The 13,294-nt window shown below is 56.0% G+C and overlaps 1 protein-coding gene across 1 annotated transcript; it reads right to left on the reverse strand.

Moving 5' to 3' along the window:
• Positions 1 to 3,061: 3,061 nt before the first annotated feature.
• On the reverse strand, positions 3,062 to 12,957 carry LOC128276064 (uncharacterized; the record flags this gene model as incomplete). The annotated part of the gene is made up of 6 exons (XM_053014534.1): positions 3,062 to 4,983; positions 5,726 to 6,265; positions 6,324 to 7,254; positions 8,956 to 10,682; positions 11,425 to 11,964; positions 12,023 to 12,957. Coding segments are annotated over 6 exons (6,404 nt in total), but the record flags the coding sequence as incomplete, so codon positions are not given.
• Positions 12,958 to 13,294: the final 337 nt, after the last annotated feature.

Consider the following 13,294-nt stretch of genomic DNA (forward strand, 5'->3'; position numbering starts at 1 on the left):
GCAATGCATCCTGCCGTGGGAGAAAGTGTATTGTTTCATCATAATTTCCAACTTCCAACTTTCACCGTTCGGCAGGGGCCCGGGTCGAAGCCGTGGCTCCCTAAATTGAGTTAAACGAAAGCAATAAATTTCAACTTACGAAACAATTCAATCCATTTCCGCCGCCAACGGCCTCCAAAAATGGGATGCAAAACTTGTTCCTGCGCTCCGCAGAACGCAATCGAAGGATTAGTTTCTCGCCCACCGCCACTATCGGTGGCGCTATCTGCTGCGCAGAGGTCGGCCCCAAACTAATATCCCGTGGCAAACACAAAAGCCACGTGAGAATTGTGTGGGGTGTGCAAACTTTGTTGCGCCACAAACTCGGTCCGTCCGTCCGGCGCGAAGAAAGGGCCCGCAGCAACCCGTGTCTTGGTCCGTGTCCCCCTTGCCGGAGACTTTACGGAGACTTTGTGACCCTGCTGCTTTTAGGGAGGCGAAGCTGCTAAAGTTAAGCGACAAAATATTCACCAGTAATCGACTTTGCACGACTCCGCCGAGTCGAGTTGTTTTGCACTCGGAGCTAACAATGTTCGTGACGTTCTATACATGCACTTGACGCTGCGCAGCCATTCTCCGGCAGTCGGCAAGCGTCGGTTCCGGTTCCGGTGTTCCGGTATCACCTGCATCTCGTCGTCCTGAGTTATGCAACTTCACCGGAGGTACACAATTTGGGCTACAATCTAATTTATCTGTCGAGCGTTGTATGTGTGAGATCCGGAGTTGGCCGCGAGAGGACCCGGAAAACCGGAAAGGGGTCCAAGCAGTTCAAGTGGCTTCTTGGGACCATAAAGCTCAGTTTATCAGCCTTCCTACGATTACCTCGAATCCGGAATGACACCGAAATTGCTCGGTGGTTGCTGGCCATATGTTAAAGCAACCGTCCGCGTCCATTGTGAAACCCCAGAAACCCGTAGCTCAAAAGGACAGGTAAGTTCTTGCTTTCGCAGTGGCAACCCGCCACGAGGATGCACGAGGAAATTGAAGTCAAATGATAATGATAATATATTTCAATATGAGATTAATAACTTACGGCCAATAAGCTCGGGCTTAGGGCTTTGTCTCAGAGCAGTAGGGACGGTCCAAAAGGAGATAATGAAGGCTGTGGCATTGGTATGGTATCTAGTAAATCATTACTTTGTACTGGCAAGTCTCAGCGTTGGGTCGTCCGGCAGCAGAAATGCACTCAAACTCAAGCTTACCCGGTTACAGCGTAGTCGTTAGCAGGACTAGAATCCCACTTGAAAGGTACGGGATCAACATTACTTACAAGCCAAAGCTGCTGCTGGCAATGATGATGATGATGCCAGCAGATTGTCCTTGTGGGAACCGTAGGTATGCGCCAGGCAGAACGACAGCAACTCGAGGAAGCACAATTAATTTTACATTGACATCGTCGGCACTAATCGTTGCTGACAGTGAGAATCAAAAATTCAGCAGCATTCCGGAACGTTCGTTCGGAACCAGCTGCAGACCTTTGATCCCCGGAGAGCTTTAGAAGTCAAACGATGTTTTCATCGCGACGGGTGTCAATTCCATTTCGGCAAACAACTTGATTCGGGTCTTCGGCAGTGACAGACGTTCAGTTGAACGACTTTGAATGCAATTATGAAAAGCAAGCTCTCGGAGTTTATTAATTGCTAGCAGTGCTTCTTGGATTTGTTGCCATCCGATCCGAACTGAATAAAGTTCTGTGAGTAAGATCGTTCGATACTAACCTCAAATTGCTTGGTTTAGAATTATTCGAAAATATTCTTTCGGATTAGATGGACTAAGCGGATAATCGGTGATGCACTAGGACCCTTGTCCTACACGGTTCAGGTACGTACGGCCGAACTCTGTCTAACTCCATGTACCAGACTTGCCCAGGGCCTAAGCGGAGCGTAAGAAGAATGTAATAAAAACAAAATACCGAAGCCCTTCGAAGTCGATTTAATCCTTACGACAATTTCCGTCTAACTTCCGCCAAACTTGTCCTCACGCTCACGTCGGCCCCACTCAAAAGGGTTCGTAAGCCATCCAGAGGACCTAAGGCTTATCCCGGTACCATTTCGGTATCGGGGGTTGTGAAGAAGATATAACTTTTCATTACGCTGATGTTTCGTTTAAAATTTATTATGCTACCCTCTTGCGCTCAAGAAGCCCCGACGATGGCCCTGTGCGAGGCCCTTGGTTAGCGGAGGAATTTATGTCCCCACCGAAAGGACGACCCCAAAAATGGTTGAACTGATCAACGTTACAAGGACGACGACGGGTTGATCGGAGCAGGAGAGCAGCGAACATTATTGCACACCATTTAGTGCCGAACGGGGTGCGTATGGCGGGATGGGTTTAATATCTTTATTGTCATTTTTCGAGCCGTACCTGAGAGGAATTCGGAACGGCCTGACCCAACACTGATAGCAAACGGTTGTTGCGACACCCGGCGCTGCTTCCTTGCCTGCTACGAATCAACTTTTTGCTCGGAACGCTTGCCAACAGCTTAGTTAACACGAGCTCTGGCGGTGGCTGATATTGAAATGATTAAGTAATCAGACAATTTATAGCGCATGCGTTTCTGCGTTTCTTGAAGAAACGTATGGAAAAAAACCATTATTTTCATAACTAAAAGTATTTTCAGAGTGGGTCTCGTTCGCAAAAATTCACACGAACTGCTGCAGTCTGTCGTATTGCTGCCTGAGAGAGACCAAAACTATGACAAATATTGTGTTGCGGGAATATGTTTTGTAATCCTTCGCTTGCATCGACCCAACCCGCTCTGCACAAGAGTGGTCGCTATCTTGATGCTATGCTACGATCCACACCGAAACATTTGCACCTTACACAGCACGTAGTCAACGATGGTTCTCTCATAAAGAAACCCACTCTGGAGTGTCGAGGAGCCGCGAGTCAATGCCATTTTTTATGTTGCCTCTCTAGCATAGCTCGAAATCTAAATCAACAGTTCGTTCTATTGTTTCGTATTAATTCTACTTTATTTCATTTGTACACACACACATACACACGCGCGCTTGCTTACCTACTCACACCTCCGTCTAACTTCGGTCGCTTCCACACTGCCACAAAGAATATCACGCAGCACGAAGAGGAATCTACACTTTTCTTAGTCTTTCTCTTAGTTTCCCGTCATCCGTCCGTCTGTTGTTGTTGTTGTTCGTTCCGTTTTTTTTCCTAGGAAAAGGATCACCATCAGCAGGACCATCCGTCGGAACGCTACTGGAAGCACACGGCCCCGATCTCGATCCAGAACTCCTGGTTCGCTTCGCGGCCAATGTCCCGGATCGCGATGTCGATGATGGGCAGTCGCATCGGTTTGTCCGTGCTGTAGCTGAGCACCGACTGGGCGTAGTGGGCCGTCCGGTGCTGGCAGTCGTCCTGCAGAGCGTCGTACCGCAGCCGCTGCGGGCCACGGGCCGTCAGTTCGGCGTCGTTCCAGGCGAGCAGCTTCAGACTCTGGCGGTAGCTGTTCTTCTCCTTGTTGAAGAACGCCACGCTGTTGCGGCAGTGATAGGTTATGTTCTGGGACGCGGTCGCCGACAGGAGCTGCAGGAAGCCGATCTGGTTGCTGTCCGACTTGTACGTGATTTTCATGCCGTCCTTCAGTTCGCCAAGCCACACTTCGTCCTCGTCGCCGTCGTACGCGAGCTCCTTCGTGCGCAGTGGCTGCGGCAGGACACAGGAAGCCCTCCGTTCGGCGTCACAGTACACCAGGATGGCATCCCGGGCGTCGCCCTCGTTCGGGTCGATCCAGTAGTGGCCGGAAGCGAGCTCGGGATGGGCCGCAAAAAGATCGCGGCACGTCTTGGCCGGTGAACCCTGCTTCCCGTCCGGCTTCTTGAACGTCCCGAAGGCGGCCTTCAGCTTTTCGTACGCATTCTCCACCAACTTCTGGCGCTCCTCGTCCGTCAGCTCGAACACGCGGCCCAGGTTCATCGGTTCATCGGCCATGTTCGGATCCGGTCCCTTGCTGTTGCTCATCTGGCCGTGGCCGAGCAGAGCGGCAAGGGCGGCCGCGTCGTAGCCCACTCCGTCTCCCGGCGGACCGGGCGGTCCTGGAGGTCCCGCTTGTCCCACTGGCCCCGGTTTGCCATCGTTGCCGGGGGGTCCCCGTGGTCCCGCGATTCCCAGCATTCCCTGCGGTCCGACGGTGCCGTCACGTCCTGGCGGCCCCCTGGGTCCCGCCTCACCCGGTTTGCCCGATGGACCTACACCGCCAACGTTACCCTTGTCGCCCGGCGGACCGGCAGTTCCCGGCAGTCCCTGCAGGCCGATCAGTCCCCGGTGACCCTTCGTGCCCTTGAGCCCCGCTTCGCCGTTCTCTCCCTTTGGACCCTCCAGACCCGGTGGTCCCGGTTTTCCGCGAGCCCCCGGCGGTCCGTCGACTCCGATGGGTCCCGTTTCTCCACGCAACCCTCGCTCACCCGTCTGGCCGAGGGGCCCTTGTTGGCCCGGTGGTCCTGGAAGGCCAGGAGCCCCCGGTGTGCCCTGGGTTCCGGGGTTTCCGATCGGTCCCTTATCGCCAGCTCGTCCTGCAATGCCCGGTGGGCCCGTTTTTCCCACCATTCCTTCCGGTCCGCTGTCCCCGGTAGGTCCTGGGGGTCCTGCCGGACCCAGTGGCCCGGCCGGGCCGGGGGGTCCATCGTTGCCCGGTTTTCCCGGGTGCCCCGGTTCTCCAGCCGCACCACGCAAGCCACGCATCCCTTGCGCTCCACTCGGACCGGGCAGACCCGGAAGGCCTCTGTCGCCCGGCACACCGTGAGGTCCTTGATTTCCCGGCGGCCCCGCTGGTCCATCGCCGCCGGCGTCGCCCTTGATGCCTTCTGCTCCCTGCGGCCCGGGCATCCCCGGGGGCCCCGCATTTCCTGGGCGACCCGTATCGCCCGGGTTGCCCTTCATACCGTGGCTGCCCGGCGTACCCGCCTGTCCCGGATTGCCAGTTTGACCCTAGAAACGATACGAAACAAAGGGCTTTAACAGCTGCGGGGCTGCGAGAACGTGCACACCCCGAACAAAAAAGGCACTCTTTTTCTCCATACTGAGACGAATTTTTTCGCGTGGTACTCATTTCTCACCAAAGGCCAAAAAGAGAGCGCAACAGCGAGCAATATTTCTTCTTATACATGTTTTGAAGCAAATTTGGTGTTAAAGAAGAATTACTGTCCAATTTTTCATAAGACATACTTAGTGCCGTTTTCCGTATTAGAAGAAGTGGGGAAAAAATTGGACAAAATGGTAGAGGAAGGAGTTTTAGTACCTAGCCAGACATCAAGACATGGCTCAGTTCGCCTATGTCTTGATGGCAAGGCAACGATAAATAGATTCTTGTCAATGGAACATTATCCATTACCAAACATAGAAAAAATTTCTAAACCAAGAAAAATCTAAAACAAATGAGTCCGAATACTTATTTGATTAATACTCAAGGAAATCGATTAGTAGACGTAAATCAAATAAGAAAATATCATAATCCTGGGTTACTAGTCAACCGCAGTGTTATTGATTAGGAAGTAAAGTCTAATAACGAGATAAAAGATTATGGTAGGAAACGCAAAAGAAGTGAGTCAAAGCGCGCTCTACTAACGCAATCCCGGCCATAGTGAGAGAGGTGCTCTTACAGGTTGAGATCTGCGACTAAAAATAATAAAAATTGAGTGCTTTTTTGGTTCGGGACCGCTTCAACACTCACAATGGGTCCTTGGTCTCCCGGTCGTCCTGGAGTGCCCATCGGTCCGGTTTCGCCGCGCAGTCCTGGCTCCCCGCGGGCTCCCTTGGACCCGGTCAGTCCAATGAATCCTTGGGGTCCTGGTTCGCCCGGCACTCCCGCGAGGCCAGAATTGCCCTGTTCGCCCTTCAGTCCCATACTGCCTCGGTCTCCCTTCGAGCCGGGTACACCGACGGGACCCAGGGGTCCGGGGAAGCCTTGGAGACCTTGCGGCCCCACCGCTCCCCGGTCACCGACGACCCCGGGAGCCCCAGGTTCACCGTGGGCACCCGGTGATCCGGGTTCTCCCTTCTCCGCTGGTTCTCCAGGTGGCCCCGTTGGTCCCATCGGTCCCTGAAGACCGCGTTCACCAAGGCGCCCGGCAGGACCTTCGGGGCCCGTCGGACCCGAACTGCCGCGCTCTCCCTTTTCTCCGGCGGGTCCTGCGAGACCTCGCAGCCCTGGGAGGCCCACCATACCGGGTGCTCCTTGATGTCCTTTCATTCCCGTAGCTCCGGATGGACCCTGCAAAATGGAGTCGGAGTGGTTACACGTATCCAACCACACCCCCCGCTGGTCTTACCGGTGGTCCATCGTTGCCTTGGGCTCCCGTTTCACCGCGAACCCCCGGCGTACCCGGAGTACCAACTGGTCCGCGTTCGCCCGGGAAACCTCGCTCGCCCCGTATTCCTGGCTGGCCCGTTGGCCCCGGTGATCCTGGCGGACCATTCTGCCCGTCCTTGCCTTGGGCTCCTGGGTTGCCTGGCGTTCCCGGTAGACCCTGGAATCCACGCGGTCCTGACGTTCCCGGTGGGCCACGGTCTCCATCGTTGCCGGGTGGGCCCGGGGGGCCCGGAATCCCGGGCGGTCCGTCTTTACCAGCGTCTCCTCGGGGCCCTACGGCTCCCGGTGGTCCGATGTCACCGTCCTTGCCTGGTTCGCCCGTGAATCCTTTGTCACCGGGCATACCGATCGGTCCGGGCAGACCCTGAAGTCCTTGCGGGCCCGATTCGCCCACTTTGCCGTCCGATCCGGGCAGACCCCGTTCCCCGGGTGTTCCAGCTTTTCCCTGCGCCCCGGCACGTCCCGGTTGTCCGCGTAGTCCTTGAATGCCGGGCGTTCCCGGTGGTCCAGGATCTCCGGACGATCCTTTCGGACCGGTGGGCCCCATAGCGCCACGGTCTCCCGATTGGCCCTTCACGCCTTGCGCTCCGTCGGGGCCCGGTAGACCGGGCGACCCCGAAAGACCTCGTTCTCCCTGCGGACCCGACAGACCCGTGGGACCCTTCATGCCGCGTTTGCCTCGTTTACCTTCCGGGCCGACGGCTCCCGGTAGCCCACGGGGTCCTGGTACACCGGCTTCCCCCTTGATGCCGGCTTCGCCTTTGTAGCCCCGCTCCCCGGGCAGACCCGATTCACCCTTCGAGCCGACGTCGCCTGGACTTCCGTTGGCCCCCGGCGCTCCGCGTGATCCTGGGAACCCGGGCGGTCCGGCATTCCCCGGCGATCCGGGGCTTCCTTTATTAGCGTATTACAGAATGCAATAGTTGTGTTAGTGTGTTAAGTTACCATACGATATGATACGTCCAATAGAGTCAGTCTATAACCAGCCACCAAAGTGTCAAGATATAATAGTGGCGACGAGGATAAAGTCGAAAAGTCGAAGTCAGGTCAGTCTCGTCAACTCAAGTCATGTTGCTATGGAATATTCCATAGCAACCACGAAGGAGTCGTAAAGATGAAAATGAACCTAGGAGAGTTATTTGGTGGAAGGGGTCTAAGGAGGTACCGAACTACCAAGGGTGTGCGTTCGGACTATTTTTAACGGAGCCAAAGTCAGGTGGTGCGAGTTTTGTCATGTATCCAACGGGAAACGAAAAGGGAAGCCGATCGAATACGTCACCGGGAAACGGAGGAGTAACGTAAGGTGTGAAGGAAAACTAAACAATTACGTCACCAGGAAGCCCGATCCTCTGAAACGCCGGATAATCGTGACTCAAAAGGGTTCGTAAGCCATCCAGAGGACCTAAGGCTTATCCCGGTACCATTTCGGTATCGGGGTTGTGAAGAAGATATAACTTTTCATTACGCTGATGTTTCGTTTAAAATTTATTATGCTACCCTCTTGCGCTCAAGAAGCCCCGACGATGGCCCTGTGCGAGGCCCTTGGTTAGCGGAGGAATTTATGTCCCCACCGAAAGGACGACCCCAAAAATGGTTGAACTGATCAACGTTACAAGGACGACGACGGGTTGATCGGAGCAGGAGAGCAGCGAACATTATTGCACACCATTTAGTGCCGAACGGGGTGCGTATGGCGGGATGGGTTTAATATCTTTATTGTCATTTTTCGAGCCGTACCTGAGAGGAATTCGGAACGGCCTGACCCAACACTGATAGCAAACGGTTGTTGCGACACCCGGCGCTGCTTCCTTGCCTGCTACGAATCAACTTTTTGCTCGGAAACGCTTGCCAACAGCTTAGTTAACACGAGCTCTGGCGGTGGCTGATATTGAAATGATTAAGTAATCAGACAATTTATAGCGCATGCGTTTCTGCGTTTCTTGAAGAAACGTATGGAAAAAAACCATTATTTTCATAACTAAAAGTATTTTCAGAGTGGGTCTCGTTCGCAAAAATTCACACGAACTGCTGCAGTCTGTCGTATTGCTGCCTGAGAGAGACCAAAACTATGACAAATATTGTGTTGCGGGAATATGTTTTGTAATCCTTCGCTTGCATCGACCCAACCCGCTCTGCACAAGAGTGGTCGCTATCTTGATGCTATGCTACGATCCACACCGAAACATTTGCACCTTACACAGCACGTAGTCAACGATGGTTCTCTCATAAAGAAACCCACTCTGGAGTGTCGAGGAGCCGCGAGTCAATGCCATTTTTTATGTTGCCTCTCTAGCATAGCTCGAAATCTAAATCAACAGTTCGTTCTATTGTTTCGTATTAATTCTACTTTATTTCATTTGTACACACACACATACACACGCGCGCTTGCTTACCTACTCACACCTCCGTCTAACTTCGGTCGCTTCCACACTGCCACAAAGAATATCACGCAGCACGAAGAGGAATCTACACTTTTCTTAGTCTTTCTCTTAGTTTCCCGTCATCCGTCCGTCTGTTGTTGTTGTTGTTCGTTCCGTTTTTTTTCCTAGGAAAAGGATCACCATCAGCAGGACCATCCGTCGGAACGCTACTGGAAGCACACGGCCCCGATCTCGATCCAGAACTCCTGGTTCGCTTCGCGGCCAATGTCCCGGATCGCGATGTCGATGATGGGCAGTCGCATCGGTTTGTCCGTGCTGTAGCTGAGCACCGACTGGGCGTAGTGGGCCGTCCGGTGCTGGCAGTCGTCCTGCAGAGCGTCGTACCGCAGCCGCTGCGGGCCACGGGCCGTCAGTTCGGCGTCGTTCCAGGCGAGCAGCTTCAGACTCTGGCGGTAGCTGTTCTTCTCCTTGTTGAAGAACGCCACGCTGTTGCGGCAGTGATAGGTTATGTTCTGGGACGCGGTCGCCGACAGGAGCTGCAGGAAGCCGATCTGGTTGCTGTCCGACTTGTACGTGATTTTCATGCCGTCCTTCAGTTCGCCAAGCCACACTTCGTCCTCGTCGCCGTCGTACGCGAGCTCCTTCGTGCGCAGTGGCTGCGGCAGGACACAGGAAGCCCTCCGTTCGGCGTCACAGTACACCAGGATGGCATCCCGGGCGTCGCCCTCGTTCGGGTCGATCCAGTAGTGGCCGGAAGCGAGCTCGGGATGGGCCGCAAAAAGATCGCGGCACGTCTTGGCCGGTGAACCCTGCTTCCCGTCCGGCTTCTTGAACGTCCCGAAGGCGGCCTTCAGCTTTTCGTACGCATTCTCCACCAACTTCTGGCGCTCCTCGTCCGTCAGCTCGAACACGCGGCCCAGGTTCATCGGTTCATCGGCCATGTTCGGATCCGGTCCCTTGCTGTTGCTCATCTGGCCGTGGCCGAGCAGAGCGGCAAGGGCGGCCGCGTCGTAGCCCACTCCGTCTCCCGGCGGACCGGGCGGTCCTGGAGGTCCCGCTTGTCCCACTGGCCCCGGTTTGCCATCGTTGCCGGGGGGTCCCCGTGGTCCCGCGATTCCCAGCATTCCCTGCGGTCCGACGGTGCCGTCACGTCCTGGCGGCCCCCTGGGTCCCGCCTCACCCGGTTTGCCCGATGGACCTACACCGCCAACGTTACCCTTGTCGCCCGGCGGACCGGCAGTTCCCGGCAGTCCCTGCAGGCCGATCAGTCCCCGGTGACCCTTCGTGCCCTTGAGCCCCGCTTCGCCGTTCTCTCCCTTTGGACCCTCCAGACCCGGTGGTCCCGGTTTTCCGCGAGCCCCCGGCGGTCCGTCGACTCCGATGGGTCCCGTTTCTCCACGCAACCCTCGCTCACCCGTCTGGCCGAGGGGCCCTTGTTGGCCCGGTGGTCCTGGAAGGCCAGGAGCCCCCGGTGTGCCCTGGGTTCCGGGGTTTCCGATCGGTCCCTTATCGCCAGCTCGTCCTGCAATGCCCGGTGGGCCCGTTTTTCCCACCATTCCTTCCGGTCCGCTGTCCCCGGTAGGTCCTGGGGGTCCTGCCGGACCCAGTGGCCCGGCCGGGCCGGGGGGTCCATCGTTGCCCGGTTTTCCCGGGTGCCCCGGTTCTCCAGCCGCACCACGCAAGCCACGCATCCCTTGCGCTCCACTCGGACCGGGCAGACCCGGAAGGCCTCTGTCGCCCGGCACACCGTGAGGTCCTTGATTTCCCGGCGGCCCCGCTGGTCCATCGCCGCCGGCGTCGCCCTTGATGCCTTCTGCTCCCTGCGGCCCGGGCATCCCCGGGGGCCCCGCATTTCCTGGGCGACCCGTATCGCCCGGGTTGCCCTTCATACCGTGGCTGCCCGGCGTACCCGCCTGTCCCGGATTGCCAGTTTGACCCTAGAAACGATACGAAACAAAGGGCTTTAACAGCTGCGGGGCTGCGAGAACGTGCACACCCCGAACAAAAAAGGCACTCTTTTTCTCCATACTGAGACGAATTTTTTCGCGTGGTACTCATTTCTCACCAAAGGCCAAAAAGAGAGCGCAACAGCGAGCAATATTTCTTCTTATACATGTTTTGAAGCAAATTTGGTGTTAAAGAAGAATTACTGTCCAATTTTTCATAAGACATACTTAGTGCCGTTTTCCGTATTAGAAGAAGTGGGGAAAAAATTGGACAAAATGGTAGAGGAAGGAGTTTTAGTACCTAGCCAGACATCAAGACATGGCTCAGTTCGCCTATGTCTTGATGGCAAGGCAACGATAAATAGATTCTTGTCAATGGAACATTATCCATTACCAAACATAGAAAAAATTTCTAAACCAAGAAAAATCTAAAACAAATGAGTCCGAATACTTATTTGATTAATACTCAAGGAAATCGATTAGTAGACGTAAATCAAATAAGAAAATATCATAATCCTGGGTTACTAGTCAACCGCAGTGTTATTGATTAGGAAGTAAAGTCTAATAACGAGATAAAAGATTATGGTAGGAAACGCAAAAGAAGTGAGTCAAAGCGCGCTCTACTAACGCAATCCCGGCCATAGTGAGAGAGGTGCTCTTACAGGTTGAGATCTGCGACTAAAAATAATAAAAATTGAGTGCTTTTTTGGTTCGGGACCGCTTCAACACTCACAATGGGTCCTTGGTCTCCCGGTCGTCCTGGAGTGCCCATCGGTCCGGTTTCGCCGCGCAGTCCTGGCTCCCCGCGGGCTCCCTTGGACCCGGTCAGTCCAATGAATCCTTGGGGTCCTGGTTCGCCCGGCACTCCCGCGAGGCCAGAATTGCCCTGTTCGCCCTTCAGTCCCATACTGCCTCGGTCTCCCTTCGAGCCGGGTACACCGACGGGACCCAGGGGTCCGGGGAAGCCTTGGAGACCTTGCGGCCCCACCGCTCCCCGGTCACCGACGACCCCGGGAGCCCCAGGTTCACCGTGGGCACCCGGTGATCCGGGTTCTCCCTTCTCCGCTGGTTCTCCAGGTGGCCCCGTTGGTCCCATCGGTCCCTGAAGACCGCGTTCACCAAGGCGCCCGGCAGGACCTTCGGGGCCCGTCGGACCCGAACTGCCGCGCTCTCCCTTTTCTCCGGCGGGTCCTGCGAGACCTCGCAGCCCTGGGAGGCCCACCATACCGGGTGCTCCTTGATGTCCTTTCATTCCCGTAGCTCCGGATGGACCCTGCAAAATGGAGTCGGAGTGGTTACACGTATCCAACCACACCCCCCGCTGGTCTTACCGGTGGTCCATCGTTGCCTTGGGCTCCCGTTTCACCGCGAACCCCCGGCGTACCCGGAGTACCAACTGGTCCGCGTTCGCCCGGGAAACCTCGCTCGCCCCGTATTCCTGGCTGGCCCGTTGGCCCCGGTGATCCTGGCGGACCATTCTGCCCGTCCTTGCCTTGGGCTCCTGGGTTGCCTGGCGTTCCCGGTAGACCCTGGAATCCACGCGGTCCTGACGTTCCCGGTGGGCCACGGTCTCCATCGTTGCCGGGTGGGCCCGGGGGGCCCGGAATCCCGGGCGGTCCGTCTTTACCAGCGTCTCCTCGGGGCCCTACGGCTCCCGGTGGTCCGATGTCACCGTCCTTGCCTGGTTCGCCCGTGAATCCTTTGTCACCGGGCATACCGATCGGTCCGGGCAGACCCTGAAGTCCTTGCGGGCCCGATTCGCCCACTTTGCCGTCCGATCCGGGCAGACCCCGTTCCCCGGGTGTTCCAGCTTTTCCCTGCGCCCCGGCACGTCCCGGTTGTCCGCGTAGTCCTTGAATGCCGGGCGTTCCCGGTGGTCCAGGATCTCCGGACGATCCTTTCGGACCGGTGGGCCCCATAGCGCCACGGTCTCCCGATTGGCCCTTCACGCCTTGCGCTCCGTCGGGGCCCGGTAGACCGGGCGACCCCGAAAGACCTCGTTCTCCCTGCGGACCCGACAGACCCGTGGGACCCTTCATGCCGCGTTTGCCTCGTTTACCTTCCGGGCCGACGGCTCCCGGTAGCCCACGGGGTCCTGGTACACCGGCTTCCCCCTTGATGCCGGCTTCGCCTTTGTAGCCCCGCTCCCCGGGCAGACCCGATTCACCCTTCGAGCCGACGTCGCCTGGACTTCCGTTGGCCCCCGGCGCTCCGCGTGATCCTGGGAACCCGGGCGGTCCGGCATTCCCCGGCGATCCGGGGCTTCCTTTATTAGCGTATTACAGAATGCAATAGTTGTGTTAGTGTGTTAAGTTACCATACGATATGATACGTCCAATAGAGTCAGTCTATAACCAGCCACCAAAGTGTCAAGATATAATAGTGGCGACGAGGATAAAGTCGAAAAGTCGAAGTCAGGTCAGTCTCGTCAACTCAAGTCATGTTGCTATGGAATATTCCATAGCAACCACGAAGGAGTCGTAAAGATGAAAATGAACCTAGGAGAGTTATTTGGTGGAAGGGGTCTAAGGAGGTACCGAACTACCAAGGGTGTGCGTTCGGACTATTTTTAACGGAGCCAAAGTCAGGTGGTGCGAGTTTTG

The sequence above is a fragment of the Anopheles cruzii genome, unplaced genomic scaffold (assembly GCF_943734635.1).
Source record: "Anopheles cruzii unplaced genomic scaffold, idAnoCruzAS_RS32_06 scaffold00404_ctg1, whole genome shotgun sequence".
Lineage (NCBI taxonomy): Eukaryota > Metazoa > Arthropoda > Insecta > Diptera > Culicidae > Anopheles > Anopheles cruzii.